Below are 19,752 nucleotides of genomic sequence, written 5' to 3' on the forward strand. Positions count from 1 at the left end.
GTTCTGTAGGAGGAGGAGATACGTGTAGTCCTGGCTTTAGCTGGCTTAGCACTAGCAGCATATAGCTAGGCGGAGGCGCAACAAGCTCCTTGAACGCCCAAATAAGTACTCCTGTCTCGGTTTCCCCCTTCTCTTTTTGGAATTAGCTACGTTTTTTATTGGTTTGACTTCCACTTGGAGTGACACGAGTACCTAAAGTATCCCTCTCAAAAATTCTGGTAAGTTACCTTCGGTTTTCAACACAGTCGCGTTGTTTTGTTTTTCTGGGGTGTCCTGTAATCCAGTTTGCTATGGTGATGTCTCCACTGAGCTCCCGTCTTGGATGCTAGCTTGAAGGATCGCTAACTAGCTTTACATGCTAGTTGATTGTCCTAACATAGAAAGTACTTTATGAAGCTAACGCGAACGATTGTGCGTTACAGTATAGAAGTGGTCATAAAACCGGTAAATAGTAAATTGTGTTACATCTAGATGGTGAGTGATCAACAGTTGTGTTGTTAGTAGGGTGCTGGAGGGGATGGTGTGTGAACTGGCTGTTCTAACACAAGCTCTGCTAGCTTTGATTCAACTTTTCTGAAAGCCAAGATTTGAAATCGTCTTGTAAATTGACGCTAGGCGGTGGTTGGTATCTCGGGTGCAAATATCTGTAAGTGGAAAAAGTGATTGCTGCAGTGTATTTTTAAGCTACAGCAAACTTTTCCGGGTTATGTACTTTTCCAGTGAGCTGAAATGTGTAGTCACCGCTAACTCAATCAATGCTAAGCACTAGAACTTGCCGCAAGTTTGCACTCAACTAGCTGTAGTTAGCGGCAAACCCCTTAGTAGCAAGTGTGGTTGCTATTCTATGTTAGAGTAAGCTCGCACTATTTTATACACATACTTATTTCACCTCTATCACCTGGATTTTTTGACTGAACGGATTATAAATAACATTAAGGTAGTTTACTAGCACCAAACGAATGTTAGCTAAAGCTACTTTAGCTTATGTGCTAACTATCAATCACGTCAGTTCAAGGAGGCGCCGTGATTTTAAAAAAAGAAAAAAAGAGCCACTTAAATTATTTTTATTTTCTCTACCGAAACACACATGCTGTTATAGAGACGAGGGCTAGACGAGAGCATACTACAGTGACTCAGCAGTCCAAAACTTAACGTACTTATTGATATTTTTAGGGAGACTCGTTACGACGTGGGCGCTGTCCGTTTACTCGCCTGGTTTCCGACAAGCAGCGACTAAAGTGTTTGGTTTTTAGATCATTAATGCTGGCAAGGTTTTCTTTTCTATTTTCAACATAGTCAAAGATGTTTGAGTAAAACCTCTCTTTTCATAGTCGCACTGAACCCGTATTGATGTGGCCTGAGAAGAGGGGCAGCGCTTCCTTTATTGTCAGGGTGGTCAGTCAGTTACGGGGGTGACAGATGCATCATCACGGTCCTCCTCCCGTCCCTGTCTTGGCTGGCTTTGTTTCTCTCGGCTAGCAACATAGGACAAAAGGTGGGGTGATGCGTCGATCAGATGGTGGCCTCTCCTCCTGTCTCACTGTCTCAGAGTGCACGGTTGTAATAGCTCACTTAAACCCACTTTAGTACTGTTTGAACAAGTGTTAGTGCTTATTTGACGCGAGTTTGGCTTTTGGGAGCTTAATCCTTGTGTCTAGGAGAAGATGAAGATTAATTACTTATGAATGTTGCTCTTGGTTGTACCATATGTAAAGGGATGGTTAAGGAACTGGCTGGATGCCATTACACAGCCTATTATACACAATGTCATTCTGAACAGACAAACATAGTCTTGTCACATTCACACACAGGCGCCCGGTTGTGCAAGCCTACTATCTCGAGATCAGCTTTACTCATTCTGTGTGACAAGGTGGACCTGTTCTCAATGCGCTGATTCTGAGCCCTTAATGCTAATCACAGTTTACCTAGCTTTTGCCAAAACACACACAAGATAAGTTGGACTTGTTATGATCTAAGGTGACTCACTTAAGTCAAGTGTTCTACGTGTTTCTTTGGGATATATTCATTCAGATATTTTCTAGGACATGAAAAACCCATTCATCTTCGCCAGGCAATATGAACATGTTTGGCTGAAAAACATGAATCATTCTTTGATCTAATGATTGGGGTGATTTTGTAAAACAAGGGTTAATTTTTTACCCTCTTACAGTTAAATCCTATACATGTGGTTTGAGAAGATGCCTTAGTGGGTTCTCTCTTGATGCACAATGACATTCAGATTCTGTGAAATCTGGTGATGTGAAGCCCCTGGGTGATGTGAATGAAGCTGAAAAGTTAAGTTTGCATCAAGCGGGATTGCCCTGTAGGTTGTGGATTCTTCTTCAGGTGAAAGTGAGAATCAGAAATGAAGGACTGGTGTATTGATGCTGTTTGAGGGCTACAGGGCCTCTTTGCTTCTATGTCACCTTTATGTAGAGAAATGGGGGGTAGAACGCGTGGAGAAAAGTGAGTGAAAATGTAGGACTTAATGGTAAGTTAGGAAATTATATTTCTGTAACTTGATTCCAACTGTCAGCTATACACATCTATATCCTATTGCCGGTCAGGAGTTAACATTTATGGGTTTCCTCATGCAAGCAACATGAGGCAGAACTTCTCATTGCGTTTGATGTGAACTAACCGTAATGAAGGGGACATCATTATTGTTCCCTTATTTGGTTATTTCCTTGTCCGGGGTAGATTTCTCTCTAGCGATAATAGCAGTGCACAGAAGCTTGTTGAAAGCTATAGCTGAACTCTAACCTCAGGAACAGATTGGGCTTGGGTCTATAATGTTGTATCTCCTCCATGATTTTGTTCTGTTCTCCTCGGCTTCATCCTGCACCGGGAGTAATTTGTGTGCACACAGTGTAGGATGATTTTAAAAATTGCCCAATTGCTCTCTTTGCCGTACCCATGACTGACTTCCTGCCTGCCTCGTCCACCACCCATTGTTTAACTTCCATCGTCTCGCTACATTAGTGGACCAAAGAACTGCTCCTGAAATGTGCTGTGGTGCATCTAGTGGAATTGCCTTAAGTTGCTGTGACATGTGGCATGAGTGGCTGTGATATGGGTACCCCAGTGGGAATTGAAGGGTAGTGTTTGGCCATTACTCATCGTCTGCCTAAATGGGGGAGGAAGGAGCTTAAGAGACGCACCCACTCTGGGTTGCAATCTTTCCGTTGAGAGCGGGCACACTGGTGCACCGGGGAGAAGATGGACCCATTCATAAAGCAAGGCATGCTAGGATGTTTCTGCTACTAGTGTCACCTGGTTTTGGGAGACCTGCACCACAAACTGGAGTGTAAAAGAACTCCTGTCTTATGGAGTTTCCCTGACTGCCTGTTCTAAATGAATGAATTGATGTAACTCTTTGGTCCTTTGCGTGTGCTGTGTGCACTAACAAGTGACAAACTAATATATACAGGACTCGTTAGTTGTGGGTAAATCTCAAACTTTCAGTTTATTCACAGAAAAGTCAGAAAGGTGTGGTCTTTTTTTCTTTTCTTCTTTGGTCTCAAAGAGAAAGAAAGTTGTAGTTCTGTTCAGCCTAATGTGTCTTACTTCATGCTGATGGTGTTGATACTGAAACGACATATTGCACATTCCTGCACTGCCGGCACAGCAACAACTTCTGAGCACTTCCTGCCAAGCCAAGATTAAAGCTTTTGTAATGATGGACCTCTGGTGCACAGACATTAATGTCTCAGTCACACGTTTCTTTCCCCGTCTGTATCTTTAGATATTCGTAGTTTGGCGATACAGATTGTTAAATACATGACAAATAATTTCATTTTATTTAAGATGAACACTCATTGCGTGCAGGTGATTTGTTTACAGTTGGTCAAAGCCGGAAGGTTTTATAAGTAAGCGGCATTACAGTATTATTATTAAATACTGTTGATGGAATTCATAGAAAGTTGTAGGTATCTGTGACATGATTTGCAATTCAAAAAGGGAATATCTCATAATGCGCTACTACATCACTGCTGCTAGTTCATGCTGTTGAGACCAATCGTTATTCCTGTCAGGCGATACACATATTTATTTATTTATTTTTGGGGGGAAATTTATCACAACTGTTCTGTGTATATTAGTCCATCAGTTCACTGGTATCTTATTTGGATTTGTAAAAAAGTGTTTTCCACAGTAAGGCCTCATTTGTTTTTTGTTTTTTCTGCTTTTGACCTTTGCATGTAACAGTAAATGGCACTTTGTCCCATTTGACTATGATGGTAGTGCGGTTAGTGTTTTTCTCAGCCTGTATTTAATGGGTTATTTCTGTTCCTCTTCCTCCTTCAAAATTAGTCCAACTCTATGGCCATAATAAATGCATATTTGGTCTGTTGTTTGGCTGCAGGGCACAAGCACTCTTTCGCCTTTGCCTTCTGTCGCATTCTAAGGAATGATCGCTGGGTATTTTTTACTTATTTACTTCATTTATTACTTTGTCTTCCAAAAGTGAAAATCGCCAAGGATTAGACAATTGTTGCATGAAAAACCAGGCGATATTAAAACACCACATATTTAAATATATTATAAATGGCTTTGTGTTGAAATAGAGAACAGGGTGGACTAACAGCTCATCTTTAATGTGTGTGAGTCAGATACAGACAGGCCAGAAAGAAAAGAAGGAAGAGACTGAATGGGTGGCGACAGATGTGTTCGAGTTCATCTGGTGCCGTTAAAAAGCACACCCTGGACTCAATTATTTCACGCTTAAACTGCTACCCCGCATTGTGTGCTGGCGGTTTGACGGGATGATGACATGCTTACTGATTTTTGACATACTTATAACCTGCACTGTCAGCATGAACACATATTTCTTTAGACACGCACACAAACACAAGTCTTGTGTGCAGTCTTCTTTTGGGATTGGCGTGAACTAAGCACAGAAGGACTGAGTGAAGGCAGGCTGGGGATATCTACTGGCTCTTGTGTGTCAGGGGTGGGGTGGGGGGTTTGTTCCGGGATGTGAATGGGGGTTGCAGGAGGGTGGGATGGACAAGACAGACTCTCCTCTCTTCCTCCTGTCTGCTACGGGTGAATAGGTGATTATAGCAGCAGATGTGTCATTAGGTCTGAGCAGTATTCATGCGGATGCAGGGTGAGGAGGAGGGTGACGAGGGAACGTTCAGAGAGTGTGTGTGTGTGTGTGTCATGCTCTACAGGAATCACGTTTCATTGGCGTTAAGTGAATTTATGGGCTGTGCCAAGTTGTTTTCTTATCCTTGTTTCTTCACCCCCGTCCCCTCCAGCTGTCTTTCCATGACATTGCTAGACAGGAAGCTCCCTGAAACAAATGCATGCACAAGTTGTCTGTATTTAACTTCTACATACATTGAAAAAAACGCGTTCTTGTGCTTAATAAAGTCCACACAGACTTGTACTTATGTGTATGAAAGAACTTTGTTGGGCTTGTCTGTGCACGCCTGGCATTGAGCTCTGATCAATGAAAAGGATAAGTCATCATAGGTTTGCCTGGAAGGCATCGAGGCAGGCAAAACAATGGGCACCGACATCCCAAACTGCAGTTTATTACTGATAACAGTAATAACTGCATTTGCAGTCCAAGCACAACTCTGTTAATGGGGGCTTGCTGTTCTTTTCCAGCACCAGCAGCAGATTTAAACGTGTTATGTAAGCCTTAGGTGTTGCATACTTAAGCGAGTTTTCACGGTCAAGAGTTTTTCACATGGCACTTGGGTGTGTACGTTACGCCGCTGTGAGTCTCCGCCCACTATCCATACTTGTCTCTGTGTCTGGCAGGAAGTGATTAGTGGCTGCTTTGCTGATCTTTTAGAAACAAGTACTGAGGCATCATCAGTCACTTCTGTGGTATTCATCTGACTGGAAATGGATTATCTCCCCTGCCACCCACCAGAGGGTGGAAACTCATTCTTACTGTTAATGCTGTGAAGATAAAGGCGTCTCATTCTCAGACTTGTTAGAGAATTGTGGTTGAATATATTGGGGAATTAAAAAAGCAAAGCTCTTATTTTATATATACAGTGCTTATTAGACCACCTGTTGTTTAAAAAAATGTTTTAAAAAATGTCACAAACGAAATGTTACTGAAATTAAGTTTTTATACCCAGAATTTAAGCCGACACCCTGGACTTTTCTGAGAACTCAGAAATTACTGCTTTTTCTGCTCAGCTGTAATTTGGCATCCTAATCAAAAAATAATAATATGCTTCAATATTTTTTTTCTGCTTTTGAAAAACAGTAAAATCAAAAACAATAATTTTATATTTTAGCATTAAAAATAAAAATTTTATTAAAGAGCTTGTGCACACTGATGGATTAACCATTTCAGTGATTGCCAATACTGTTAATTTAAATCTTTGCAAAGATTGTGGTCAAGTTACTGCTGGTGAATTACATTGATAACTTCTATGATCTTAGAGCAATATTATACATACACGTTGCTCTCTGTGTTATATTTACACCATATCAGGTTTTTTTTTTAAATCCCTGAACAATATTTTAAGGACTTATTTGTACTCCATAACCTGGTGCTCAAGATTAAAATGTTAGATTATTGCAGACCTCTTTATATGGCATGTTGTTTCATTGTAATTGTCTTCACATTGTCCTCCAAGTTCACACAAAGAATATGCACCTGAAGCAGTCTTGGAAGTGCTGGGGAATGGTGTGACCACACAGATTTGTTTAGTTTAACAAAAATCTTCACCATCCGTCCTAGTAATTTGCCATCGTGTCAAAGTTACTGTAAACTTAAGTGAAATTATAAAAGTGGAAACAATTCTTGTTCACAGCACCGTGACTTTGTATGATATAGAGGGGGCATGCATGGAAATTGCTTATCTAAGTGTGAAAGTATGAAACATGTTTGTCTAGTTTCAAAAAGCGCTTACAGCTGCTCTTGTGATTACACATCGATGTGAGCTTACTGTTTAGCTGTGGAACTTCATGAAAGACATTCAGATTAGCGTGTGACTTCAGCTGTTCAGAAATCTGAAATATAGCAACGCGTAGGTTTTTCTTGGGCTATTGAGGTTTTGAGTTGTTATTGCTGGCATGTGACATTACTTTAGGGGTGTGAAACTTATTAAAGAAGATGCATATTAAGCTGATGTTATGTTTAAGATACTCTGAGTGATTGCAAGTATTGTAGAGTGTGCTTGTTTTTTTTTTTGGTTTTTTTTGGGTTTCTGGCCCTTGCCTATATTTGTTTTTCATATTGTTCTGTAAACTAACCTGTTATTTGTCGTCTTGGTCTAGGTGATGGCATGGTCATGTGTTCAGCCGGCACTGTGGGTGTGGAAATGGTTTTAACAGACGCTGTGTTGGAGGACTCGGGAACACTGCACTGGCCTGGAGGAGCCTCATAAACAACCGCGTACATCCACAAACCGCTTTGTTACAGGAAAACATTAACAAAACACCGCCGTGACAAAGGACACAGAAACGCGGGCAAACAACACAAGCTTCACCTGAAGGGCACGTTTGTAACTTCTGGGTGTGTGTAACCCAAATATTGTTGGTGTCCCAGCTGCTCTCCTTGTGTGAGAGTGTACGTTTGATTTCTTGTCTGTCCCATCTTAACCGCCACCATGCCAAGCACCATCCGCCGGCAGATGAAGAACATGGTTAACAACTACTCCGAAGCGGAGAAGAAAGTCAGAGAGGCCACGTCCAACGACCCCTGGGGGCCGTCGTCTTCACTCATGTCGGACATCGCCGACCTCACTTACAACGTGGTGGCCTTCAGCGAGATCATGAACATGATCTGGAAACGACTCAACGACCACGGCAAGAACTGGCGCCACGTCTACAAGGCGCTCACCTTGCTTGACTACCTGATCAAGACGGGCTCAGAGAGAGTAGCGCTGCAGTGCAAAGAAAACATCTTCGCCATCCAGACTCTGAAGGACTTCCAGTACATCGACAGAGATGGCAAGGACCAGGGCATCAACGTCAGGGAGAAGAGCAAGCAGCTAGTGGTCCTACTCAAAGACGAAGACCGCCTCAAAGGAGAGAGGTGAGACCTTTTTCTTTTTTTATTATTATTATTTTCTTGCAGCAGAGTGCATTGCCGTCCTTTCTGCACTTCTGCTCTTCTGCTTGCAGCACAGGCATCAAATCTTAGAGAGGTCAAACCAACCACGACCTTTAATACAGAGGAAGCAACAAAGTTCAAAAGGCTGTCTTAGTCTACGTGACTAGATCAAAACATCTGTATTACGCGAGAGATTCTTATGTGTAGTTTAAGAGATCCATGCCTTCTTACTAAAACAGTTAATCCTTGGAAATAACTCTGTAACACTTCTTATCTTTATCACTTGTAATGTGTGCAAAGAATGTTGCTGGCTACAGATTTAATACATTTCCTGTCTTAACAGTCTGGCATGACTTTGTTCTTTCAGTGATTTTTATTTTATTTATTTTTCCCCCCCTTCCTCCACTTCAACTCGGTGGCGTATTTAGAAATATGTGATCACTCCAAGACTTGCAGTTTTGACACCTGCCTTTTTAACACACACACACACACACACACACAGTCTCGAACTGTACACAGAACAGAGAAAATGTTTTGGTTGCAACTGTAGTGTTTCCAGTATTATCTTAATTGGTCTGTGGGGATTTGTTTGACAGCATGTTTAATCTAAAATAATCATTTTGGCACTTTAGGATTGAAACCACTTGAAACCCTGATTCTCGGGGTAATTCTGCTATTAGATGTTCTCGCTTTGTTTGGTTTCATGGCTCCATCGTCGTGTCACCCTAGTATCTCATTCTTATTCGTTCTGTTAGACCTAAAACTAGAGTTTCTTAGCTTAAGTCAAGATGATTGATCACAGATATTAATCATATATTATCCCTTTTGTCCTGCTAGGTCTCAGGCTTTGAAGACCAAAGAGCGTATGGCCCAGGTGTCCACAGGGAGCAGTCATATGGGATTTGGCCGAGGCTCATCTCAACCCAACCTCTCCACTTCCTACAGTGAAGAGTATGGCAGATCAGAGGGATCACCTGCTTCCTACCATGGTTGTGAGTACTGGATTATAATTACCAGTCGGCTTAACACATAGAAAGGTGTCACGCCATATGTTTAAGCAAAAAAAAAAAAAAAAATCATGCAGTGCACTCGATTATGGTTACTGTATCACAGTTGGTGTAACTTTGACCTACATCCTGAAATCTGCCCCTCCCCCTGTCCTATCTCTGGCTAGCGCTCCTGCATTCCTTAATTCTCTCTTTCCCACACACACACACACACACACACACACACACACACACACACACACACACACACACACACAGAAGAGGAAGAAGAAGAAGACCCCCCAATCATCTTTTATCCACATGGCAAAGGAATCTGCTTCCCTTTATAGTGATGCACTCGTTTCTCTAGAGACGCATGACAGTGACAATGTAGCAGAGTGCACGGAAACCACTAAGGGTCAGTTTTATAATATTTCAGACCTCTTGTCAAAGCATGAAATAATATCCCTTTCATTCCATGATGTAGAGTAAATACAGTACAGGGTTGTTCATACTCAGTGACATCTTTAGGTGATTTTGCTGGAGTTTCTAAACGGAACTCTTTTCCTTTCACACTCTAACCTCCCACCCAGTTCTTTGTACACAGCAGGATGACTTTGTGTCTGTGTGTGTGCGTGTACGCCTATGGATGTGGGTTTGTTGCCATGCATTTGGTTTCAGGCTGCCCAGACTTGTCTAGCATCCTTATGGAGTGTACACCAAGCTCTCATTTATGGCCCACATTCCTGTGTGTACATTGTGTTTGAGTGCGAGGCTCAGAGGCGGAAGCTACAGCAGCTGAGTCATCAGTGCAGAAACTGATGGAGGATCTGGCCAATAGGCGTTAGGCTGTGGGAGTTGCTAGGGGAGATTTTTGGGATTCCAGACAAACTTTCTGAGTATTGTTATCCAGACAGGGTGTGAATAAATGGCCGTGTGAGACTGTAGGTGTAAAGCCGGCCCCCAGTTACCAAAATTAACCTCACCCTGGGCCTAAAAATCTCTACATTTTATCTTTTATCTTCTGTGGTTGATTCTTATACATTTGGATAATGGTGCCTTTTTATTTCAGCATTTTAACAAGTAAAATACATAAAAATAATCGGAAAATATCTAATCTAAAACATCTAGTAATTACTGTCCAGTAATTAAAACAAAAAAAAATATTTGGCAGGTTTTATAGAAATAGTTTTATAGTGTCACATACTCATGTGCCACATACAGAAGAGACAAGGTTTGAAACCTTGTCTCTTCTGCCACTTATCTAGGTCACAGAAGCAGTCTAATGGGTCAAATTATGGTTAAGTGAAGGTAGCGCGTAGGCAGCTGCATAGAGCATCTGTTGTCAGATGGGGTTGATATCAGAAATAAGTGGCACAACTGGTTTGTGGGCTACTCTGTGTTGTTGCTGGTCCATCAGCCAGCTACAGAGAAGAGTGTAGTTCTAGCATACGAGTTCAACGGTGTGTTTAAAAACATGCTGGATGCCAGTACACATTGCAACCAGTATGCATTTGACTAACACACAGCATCATCCACATGTGCAGTGTGCAATGTGGATGCATACAAAAACACCTCCAAATGTTAAGTACATTTAACAACAAAAAAAACCCCCTGATGTACAAAGACAAGAGACTGTGTCTGCAAGAATGGTGGCTGCTCATGGTTCTCACACATAGAAAAAACTCTCGTGTGCAATTAGCACCACATAAATCCACGCAAGATGACACAAGTGGTCATCAGCCCATTTCAGCACAAAAACCCAGCCTCCTTCTCTTCATAGCTGGAATTGCATGGTGCTCATGCAGCCTTAATGTAGTTGGATGCCTTAGCTTTTGTGGAATTGGAATATCATTAAAGACAGCATGAACCAAAGTGGAGATGCTAAGATAAGAAATTATTTAACTAGCGTCTTATCAGCTCTTTAAAGATTGAAAACTAAGGATGTTGAAATGTTTTCTGAAACCAGGCAGAGATTTGTCTGTAACATATGCCAGAAGACTTGATTATCCATATATGGTTCATTCCCACAGTGGTGGGTAAGGAACTGGTGTGTTTTAGTTGGCTTTCAGTTTTTGTTTATTTGCCTTTCTGTTTTGTGGCAGCTCAGTATGTCTTCAGGCTCAGTGGTCTTTTTAAATCTAACAAGAAAAAAGTATTTTTCTTCTGCTAGATCACTGCATAGCATGTGTGTGTTTATGACATAATGGTAAATTTACTAGGGAGTCAGCACGTGTTCTTCAAGAGCCAAAGCTTTTTTTTTTTTTCCCCCCCCCTCTGATTTGTCAGACATAATTGTGTTTGTATGGTTCCACTGTGTCTGTTTTAGCTTTAGTACAGCTGTTCAAGGCAGGCATAGATGAGGTTGAAGCCATAGCTCACTGTTCCAGCTAAACAAACACCTTTTACCTCAGGTACTTTCTCAGGAAATGCATAGTCTGGAGTCGGAGCAGCAGAGACACGGGTTTGATGAGGAGCAAGGAAAGGAAGAACATCAGAAATATGGAGCTAGCGCTGCCACAAACGATTATTTTGATAGTCGACTAGCCACCGATTGTTTTTGCGATTAGTCGACTAATCAGATCATGCATCCATTGGACGTAAAACATACAGCTTATTCCACTAGCATGCATCTGCTTTTATATAACTATCAGCTTACAGCTTGAAGTGTTTAAGGTATGTGCTAACTAAAAATAAAGACAAGCTCACAGTTTATTAAACTTTTAATGAAATTGAGATTGTCTCGGTGGAGTTTAATAAACTCAGCCGTCTGCTCCTTGCTATCTAAAATATAACAGGACACTGGAGTAAACTCTCGACCATCTCACACTTCTGTTTAATCAGTTGTCTGCTTGACGTTTATTCGGCTGTGTGAAAACTATAACTTTAATCTCAGCCAAACCGATTTACTCAGGAACAAATAAAACGTTGAAAAAGCCAAATAATAACATTTTTAAGTTATCTAAGTGACTTATATATCATGTTAAACCTGAGTAGCGAAAGACCGCGGGGGGTTTGAAAACGATGTGCCGGGAGTTGAACCTTGACCTCCGGGCCAGCTCATCTCCGAAAATGTCGGAGCACTTTTGTAAATATGTGATGTCTTGATAAATCAACCAGATATTTGATGTTTACACAGCTACATTCTCGCCTGAAAATATCCGAAAACTTTATTTTGTGACCCAAAAAGAGTAATATTAAAACTAAGTAGCTGCCGCCATCGTTGGAAACTGGAATTGGCTGAGCCACGCTATGAATTCTGGGATAGGTTGGGTCACGAAGGACACACCCGACCCATCCTTCAAATCTGGGGAAATTAAGGACGCATTTGTCGGCTGCATTTGGAGAAGTCTTCGAGTTTGGACAGCCTTCGTCGCGTCGCTGTAATGTAATCGGCCTACAAATGCAGCCCCTGAATTTGGACACAGCTACGATACTGGAGACTGCTTCTTCTTCTTCTGTGTTTAACAGCATCTGGCATCCTTGTAGATGTAGTGCTGCCATCTTCTGTTTCAGTCCGTTATTACACTCTTAAATCCTACTATTTATTCCTGCATCTTTCAGAATCTCACAAAGCTTCAAACGACGTGTCGACTATTGAATTAGTTGTCGGCGATTTCGATAGTTGCCGTAATCGTGACTAGTCGACGAATCGTGGCAGCCCTATCTGAAGCCAATACCTAGAAAACCTGCACAGGTGTGGTTGTTGCTGTCGTTGTTTACAACACTTTTTGTACTTGCATGGGATTTTGAATATGCACATTTCTCTGAGTCTGCAGACTTTAACTGAAGACTTTTGACTGTTTTTTGGCTAAACAAAAACTTGTTTTCGGTTTTTGACTAACCTAAAACGGTAAAGGTACAGTAAGCAGTGGAAAGAAATGTAGTTGTGCAGTTTATTGTTATGTGACAGTATCTGCTCTTGTGGTCATTTATTGCATAGTTTTAGAGTTTCACTCAAATAAAACACATGCTTGACTTTTGGTACTCTCTTGAATGAAACGATTTGACTTTTGCGACCATTCATCGGATTATTTCTTGAAGCATCCAGAGTTGACAGTGGTGAAGCTTTTTAGACACTTTTGTTAATGATGATCTTCTATGTAATAGATAAATGAGGCTTTTGTTTCTGCAGAGCACGGGCTACATATGAGCTGTTTTTGTGTTACTGGCTATCAGGTTTCTTTAACCATTTCAAAGAAGACTGGGCCTCTTCATTTTAAGGGAAATGTCTTTTTTGTACCATTTCTACCATCTTCTTATGATGGAAACATTTGATCGGGCAAATTGTCTGTGTACGTTTACAGATAACTTGCTGATGTGATATGTATTTTCAAAAATGTCTTTTCAGGGTAGGAGGATGTTAGTCAAAGTGAAGTTTCAAAGTTAGTCGCATCAAAGAGTGAAACTAACATTTAGTCTTTCCGCACGTCATATTTGTGTTACTTGGGTTTTTTGGCCTTGGGATTCTACAGCTGCTCAGGGTTCGACGTATATTTAAAAAGAAATGAAGCATGATTATGATCATGAAAAAATAAGTGTGCATATTTGTAGCCAAATTGGCAGTAGAAAAAAAAATAATGGCTGGCGTGTTTGTGTGAAGGAGAGAGGCGAACGAACGAAAAACAAAAGTACCCCAAAGGGAAAATTTGATCAGTCCTTCTTTTTTTTAGTAAACAAAACAAGTAACAGGTTAAAAGAAAAGTGTGTGTGTGTGTGTGTGTGTGTGTGTGTGTGAGAAGAACTATCATCACATAGAAAAGCACACGTTAAGTAGAAAATCCAGGTCATTATACATATATTCTTTGCACACCCACAACATTCACGGAGAAATAAAGTCAAAAGAATGACATGGCAAGAAAAGACAAATATGATGATGGCCTCTGTTTCCCATGGAAATGAGTTTGTTTCCACACTGAGACACAGTCACACTTTCAGTTCAGTTGAAGCCGCCATAGTGAGTGTCTCTCTACGCTCTTTCTTATTATGTTCAAGCCAGCTGGCGTGTATGTTTGTTTGTTTGCCACGTGCGATGTCTGCGTGTTTTGTGCTGCCACATGGCCCGACTTAATCCAATAAGCTGAACGGACCTATCGTCTCCCACGGGCTTGCAGTGAAGACCTATGATCTCTCACTCTCACACACACACACACACACACACACACACACACACACACACACACACACTGTGCTTTCTGTGCAGGCTAATAAAATGCTAAATGTGTCTTGCATTACTACTGGATATTGTGTGATTGCATCTGTTGTGACAGAAGTTGTCTTAAAGTACCTGTTAGGGAGTTTTTATTGTTTTATTCGATTATGCTTCAAATGTTATGTTACACATATTTCACCAGACACAGTTTTCTGTAGAAACAGGAAGCTGACCCTGTGACACTGACATTTACCGCAAGAGACTAGTACAGAAATACATATCCGCAGAAGTTGACTTGCATTATATTATTCTTAGAAATTGACTTGCAACACACATACTTTGTGACACACACACACACACAGCTTACACACAGACAGCATCAGGACCTGCATAACAGGAAATGTGATTATATTTGCATATTGACGATGTAACCTATAAAAATAAACGAATGCTGCAGTACGGGGTGACTCTCTGAGTTTCACCCGTGCCGCACGTTATCAATCTCAAGTGTCTCAGTGTTGTTTACTCACCTGACTGTTTGTTAACTGTAAATCTCTGACAGTACCAGTTAGTGCATAATGAACTGTGACGTCTTGCCCTGTGGCAGTAACATTAACATACATTCTGAATTTGCTGCTTAGCTACGTCTCCTAACGCCGGTTCAGAACTGGAACAGGCCAGACCTCAGACCAGCGGAGAGGAAGAACTGCAACTGCAACTTGCCTTGGCCATGAGCAGAGAGGCTGCAGAGCAGGTATGCACACTTTGTCGCACATGCGTATGCTAACATGCCAGACATGGCTGTTTCAAGTCGAGGTGGGCAGATTGATTTGAATATCGAATATATGTCAGAATACTTTAATAATCCCAAAGGAAACTGGATAGCAGCATTGGTGTCAGTATCAGTTTCTATCATTAAAGTTTGTTTGTTTGTTTGTTTGTGTTTTTGTTTTTTTTTTAATGAAAAGGAGGGGAAAAAATACCTTAAACTTCCACTATCAAAAATGTCTGAAACCTTATGTGTTAACGGTCATGTCAACTATAGGACATTGAGTTGACTTGTGTTGTTTAAAAGTGCTTCATGGCATTCTCACACCAATAGTTTGTTTTCTCCGTATCAGCTTTTGCCCCATGGTTTGTGCATCACTGCCAACAACATGAGAATGTTCAATTCACCTTTTGGCCTGATGTGTCCGGCCAATAAGCGGAAGGAAGAAAAATAAAAAATAAAGGTGGTGTGTTCTGGACTTCTGGAGAATATGGAGAAACTACGTTAATTTAACGTAAAGTTTCTAGCCCATAAAGACATTTGCAGACCTCTAGTACCGTGCCACATCCTAAAGAACAAAGCATATGTGGCAGTGGCAAGTTGTTTAGCTCAGAATTGCGATATACTTCTGGTAGTTGGTTCAGATTGGGGGCCAAAGGGGAAAATGAACCAGAGTTTGATTAAAGCTGACTAAACGCAGCAGGTGTGAAAACAACCTTAGAGAAAGGCACACTTATATTCCAGGTCTTCAAAAAGCCCATATTCAAAAACAGCTGAAAGGAGTGTTTTGTTGTGTTAACTAATTATTTATATAGGAAAAAAATCACAGTGATTTAGTGGTCATTAAAATGTCTTCAGAGTCATGAGCTTTGTATGTAAGCTACCCTTCTAAGTCCACAATTGGCATTATTGGCCCTGTATTTACTTTGCATTAGCTTGATGTCAATATTTTCAGCATTGCACAGCGCTAGTTTTCAGTAAACATACAATAAATGAGCCTATTTTGCAGTAAAAATAAGATTAGTAGTACAAAAACACATCTTTAATTGAACATCACTTTGAAAAATGTCATGTTGAGAAGAATGAGATAAGTTACACATGGGTTGGTCTTTCTGTGTGTGTGCAGGAGGAGCGCATACGCCGAGGAGATGACCTGAGACTACAAATGGCCTTAGAGGAGAGTAAGAAAGAAGGCCCAGGCTCTGCAAAAGTTGCCAAGAAGAAAAAAGAGGTAAAAAGCACATAAGCGTAGTGGTTGCGGTGACTCAGTTATTCCATTATCGCAAACACGCTCCTGAAATAGTCTTGTCTCTCCCCATCTCCTTTTTCTGCCTCACCCTGTCTGCTCCCTTCAGTAGCCGTAATGAAGCCGCTAACTGGCAGCAGACTGCCGAGTTTATTTGTCATTATTCTGCCTGAATAAGTGCCCGGCTGCAGTTTGAGGCCACGGAGAGATAAAGAGTTGAAGACGTACGGTTGCACGACAATGACTCATGTTGTTCTCAATGCGTAATGACATAACTACCCTCTATGTTTGAACAGTATTCATGTGCAGGATAATGGCCAACGGATTGTCTTTCCTACTTTTTTCCATTTCATATATTCCGTGTATATCTTCAATCACCCCCTTTGTATATTTCCTCTTTTGTCTCCATGCTTAATTTTCCTTTTATCTGGTCTCCTGTCGTTTTGTTATTTTCTAACCCATGGGTCTCTCTTTGTAGCCACAGTCCACTTTGATGGATCTAATGGATGTCCCCGAGCCTGGTGCCAGTGCTGACCCCTGGGGCACGGGAGCTGGGGCCGGAGCTGCTGCTGCATCAGCTGACCCATGGCAGCCTTATGGTATATACATACACACACTCTTGCTTTCTTGAAAGTTGTTACATCATGTGAGATCTACATACTAGGGCTGGGCCATATTATACTGTTCAAGGTAATACCGGTACAAAGCTAGGCAACGATAAGAAAATGACATCACGGTAGAATATGGGTAAAACGCGCATGCGCAGTGCCGAAAAAGCACGGAGAATGCACGGTAACGGAGAATGTGAATGGGGAAAGTAGATTGAGTGAAAAGGATGAGCCAGAATTGTTTTGTAAAAATGGTGCAGCTTAACTGGTTTGGTGTTTGTCCGTCAGATACACAACAAAGCACTTTTTTTTGTAGAACATGCAAGTGGGGCCGCTGTATTTGTCGACTAAGGTGCTTGTAAATCTGGAAGTAATCTGGGTCCTAAACTCCGTCCTTTAAAGTCCCGAAGTCAAACAAACGTCACTGAGAGTTTAAAACTGTCTAAATTCTTTCACCTTTAATGAAATGATCATCATTGCTGCTTTACCAGGTGTAACTATGAAGTTTAACATCCAGGCATCCATGAAAACAGAATTCGGAGTTAGAAGTTAGCAGGAAGTTAGCAGAAGTTAGCTCGCTAGTTTCGCTAGTTACCTAAACATGATATAGCATGTTCTGACTGAGAGATTTCTGAAAAAATTCAAACGTACAGCTCTGCTATCACTTCCAACATAAATGAAGACAGAAAACTAAACAGCAGTGACGTTTGTAGGGTTACTGAAGTTGGGCTAGCTGGTTTATAATGATGTGCTACGTGATCGCTAGCGACACAGCTATGTTAGCACAACATAAACAGTGAAGCTCGAGGATGAACGCTAACACTTTTCCACTCGATAAAAGTTAACGTGAAGGTTCCTCATGGTTAGAGACAAATGCAATCGCATGGCAGGATGCTGTAAAGAGACCAAACTTCAGTCAGGAGAACAATTGAGACAATCCATCCACAATACGAGGTTAGTCAATAATATACTGCAACAACAAGGGAATAGAGCAGCTGTGATAGAATACAGCATTAATGAATCAAAGGTACAGAAGTGGAAGAAGCAAGAAGAATGAGTTGAATAAAGTTTGATTTATCTGACTGCTTTGTTTCGCTTAATGTGCCTTATAATCCCGTGCACCTTATGGTCCGAGAAATACGTATTTGACTTTTTTATTTGGCACACTGTGGTTTCATGTTGCAAAGCACCTCTTTTTAACTTCAGTGGATATTATACATGGTTATGCTCAGGATATGTCAGCCCATTTCTACTGGAAATACCTTTTGGTTAAACTTTCAGCAAGGAATTTGCATTTGCACTGTTAAATGTTTATATAGCTTTAATGCACATAAAAACAGCTGCTTGTTTAAGTAAAATGAATGGATCAGGTTTTTTTTGCGCTAGTAAAGTTGTGGAGTTGTATTTTGTCTCGCAGAAATTATATCGTTATCGCAAATTTTCCAAATATATATCGTGATATATATTTTTGACCATATCGCCCTGCTCTACTACATACTATCACTGAAAAGTTTGCATGTGTGTGAAAGAGATTTCTGCTCTCCACCTGCCGCTTGCAGGACTGTGACTCTTTGTTACACAGGAATGCTGCTCCACTGGCTCAGCAGCATTACTGCACTGAGGGTTGGGGAGGGTGAGAGTTAGCGGAAGACATTGTGAAGGAAGGGATCATGATGCTGGGAGAAAAGCAGGCTCGGGGAGTCAGATATGTAATAGTCCTCTGTCATGATGAGGTTGGCGTGTGAGAGGGAGTGTCTATGTGGATAGATTGAACTGAAATGAACTATGCAGTAATTACTCAGTTTATTTCAGTATTTGTTAGTCTCGGGTTTACAGAAAATTTGTTTAAATGTTTGATTAAGGAAGGGCATGATCGTTTCTGTTGCAGCATAATCACAGACGAAATCACATATGTGAGATTTTTAGATAATTATAACACAGATTCTTTGGAGTCCTAAATGAAATCACATGATCCCTCGCACTGTTTGCTCTCTGTACTCTGTGAAATGTACCTAATGATAAAATTTGAGGACTGTTGAAAGAGCGGCAGCCCAGAAATGAGGGAGCTTACTGCGTTTTTATCCCTTATCTGTCGTGTGTTTGGTTGACCGTTCATTCTGGATTCTGTGATGTAATTCGGTAACATAAATAATTTTTCAAGGATAAGGTGCTTGTTGGTTTTCCTTCCTCAACTCGAGGCTGGACTGATGTATTAAGTGAGGCCCAGGGGGGCTCAGCGCATTAAATTAACCCTGCTTTTCACCAATTCACTCCCCTCTCTTTACCTGTATATACCTTTAATCCCTCACCCACAGAACATTGAATGTCTCCCCTTCCCTCCAGGATCTGCCCCTAAGCCAGCAACCTCAGTGGACCCATGGGGCACTTCTACTGTCCCACCCATCAAGAGCAGCGATCCCTGGGCGCCCAACTCCATTCCTGCTTCTGACCCATGGGGTTCTGCAGCAGCCCGCCCCAAACCCTCCAACACAGGTAACCTTCTCCCCCCCCCCCCCAGCCCTAAACATAGCCAGCTTTGCTGCCAACTAAGTACCAAGGTGACCTGTCATGTTGCTTCTTACATTGTGATTAATAAATTAAAGTTGCAAGTACACAATGTTTTAAAAAGAATCATCCGATTTCAAAGAGCTTTTTAAAAATCTTGCGGTGACTTTTAGAATACATGGCTGAATTTAAGTTTCACATAGAGAGCTTACAATGTTTACAACTGTGCAGTGCGTTTACCTCCTGACACACAGCATGTGTCCGTGTGATTGGTTTGCTGTTTGTCCGTCAGATACACAAGTCGGTGCATCCACTGCTGTCGTTATGTTACCCACTGGCAATCATGTGAAACTCACGAATCCCTGTATGTGTTTCGATTGTTACCGAATTAAAGCACTCTGAAATTGGATGATTCTTGTTTATACTTTTTTGTACTGTATAATTTTCCAAGGTTTTA

At 41.2% G+C, this 19,752-nt stretch overlaps 1 protein-coding gene across 2 annotated transcripts in view; it reads left to right on the plus strand.

The window, feature by feature from the left end:
- Window positions 1-19,752, plus strand: part of epn2 (epsin 2) — a 25,232-nt gene continuing 5,480 nt past the window's right edge. For both annotated transcript variants that reach the window (XM_080906359.1, XM_080906360.1), the window contains exons 1-7: window positions 1-218; window positions 7,252-8,011; window positions 8,867-9,021; window positions 14,809-14,921; window positions 16,063-16,167; window positions 16,661-16,781; window positions 19,134-19,283. In XM_080906359.1, the coding sequence (XP_080762485.1) occupies window positions 7,584-8,011; window positions 8,867-9,021; window positions 14,809-14,921; window positions 16,063-16,167; window positions 16,661-16,781; window positions 19,134-19,283 (1,072 nt within the window). In that variant the 5' untranslated portion in view covers window positions 1-218; window positions 7,252-7,583. The remainder of the gene's footprint in view (window positions 219-7,251; window positions 8,012-8,866; window positions 9,022-14,808; window positions 14,922-16,062; window positions 16,168-16,660; window positions 16,782-19,133; window positions 19,284-19,752) is intronic.

The sequence above is a fragment of the Rhamphochromis sp. 'chilingali' genome (genome assembly GCF_963969265.1).
Source record: "Rhamphochromis sp. 'chilingali' genome assembly, chromosome: 15".
NCBI lineage: Eukaryota > Metazoa > Chordata > Actinopteri > Cichliformes > Cichlidae > Rhamphochromis > Rhamphochromis sp. 'chilingali'.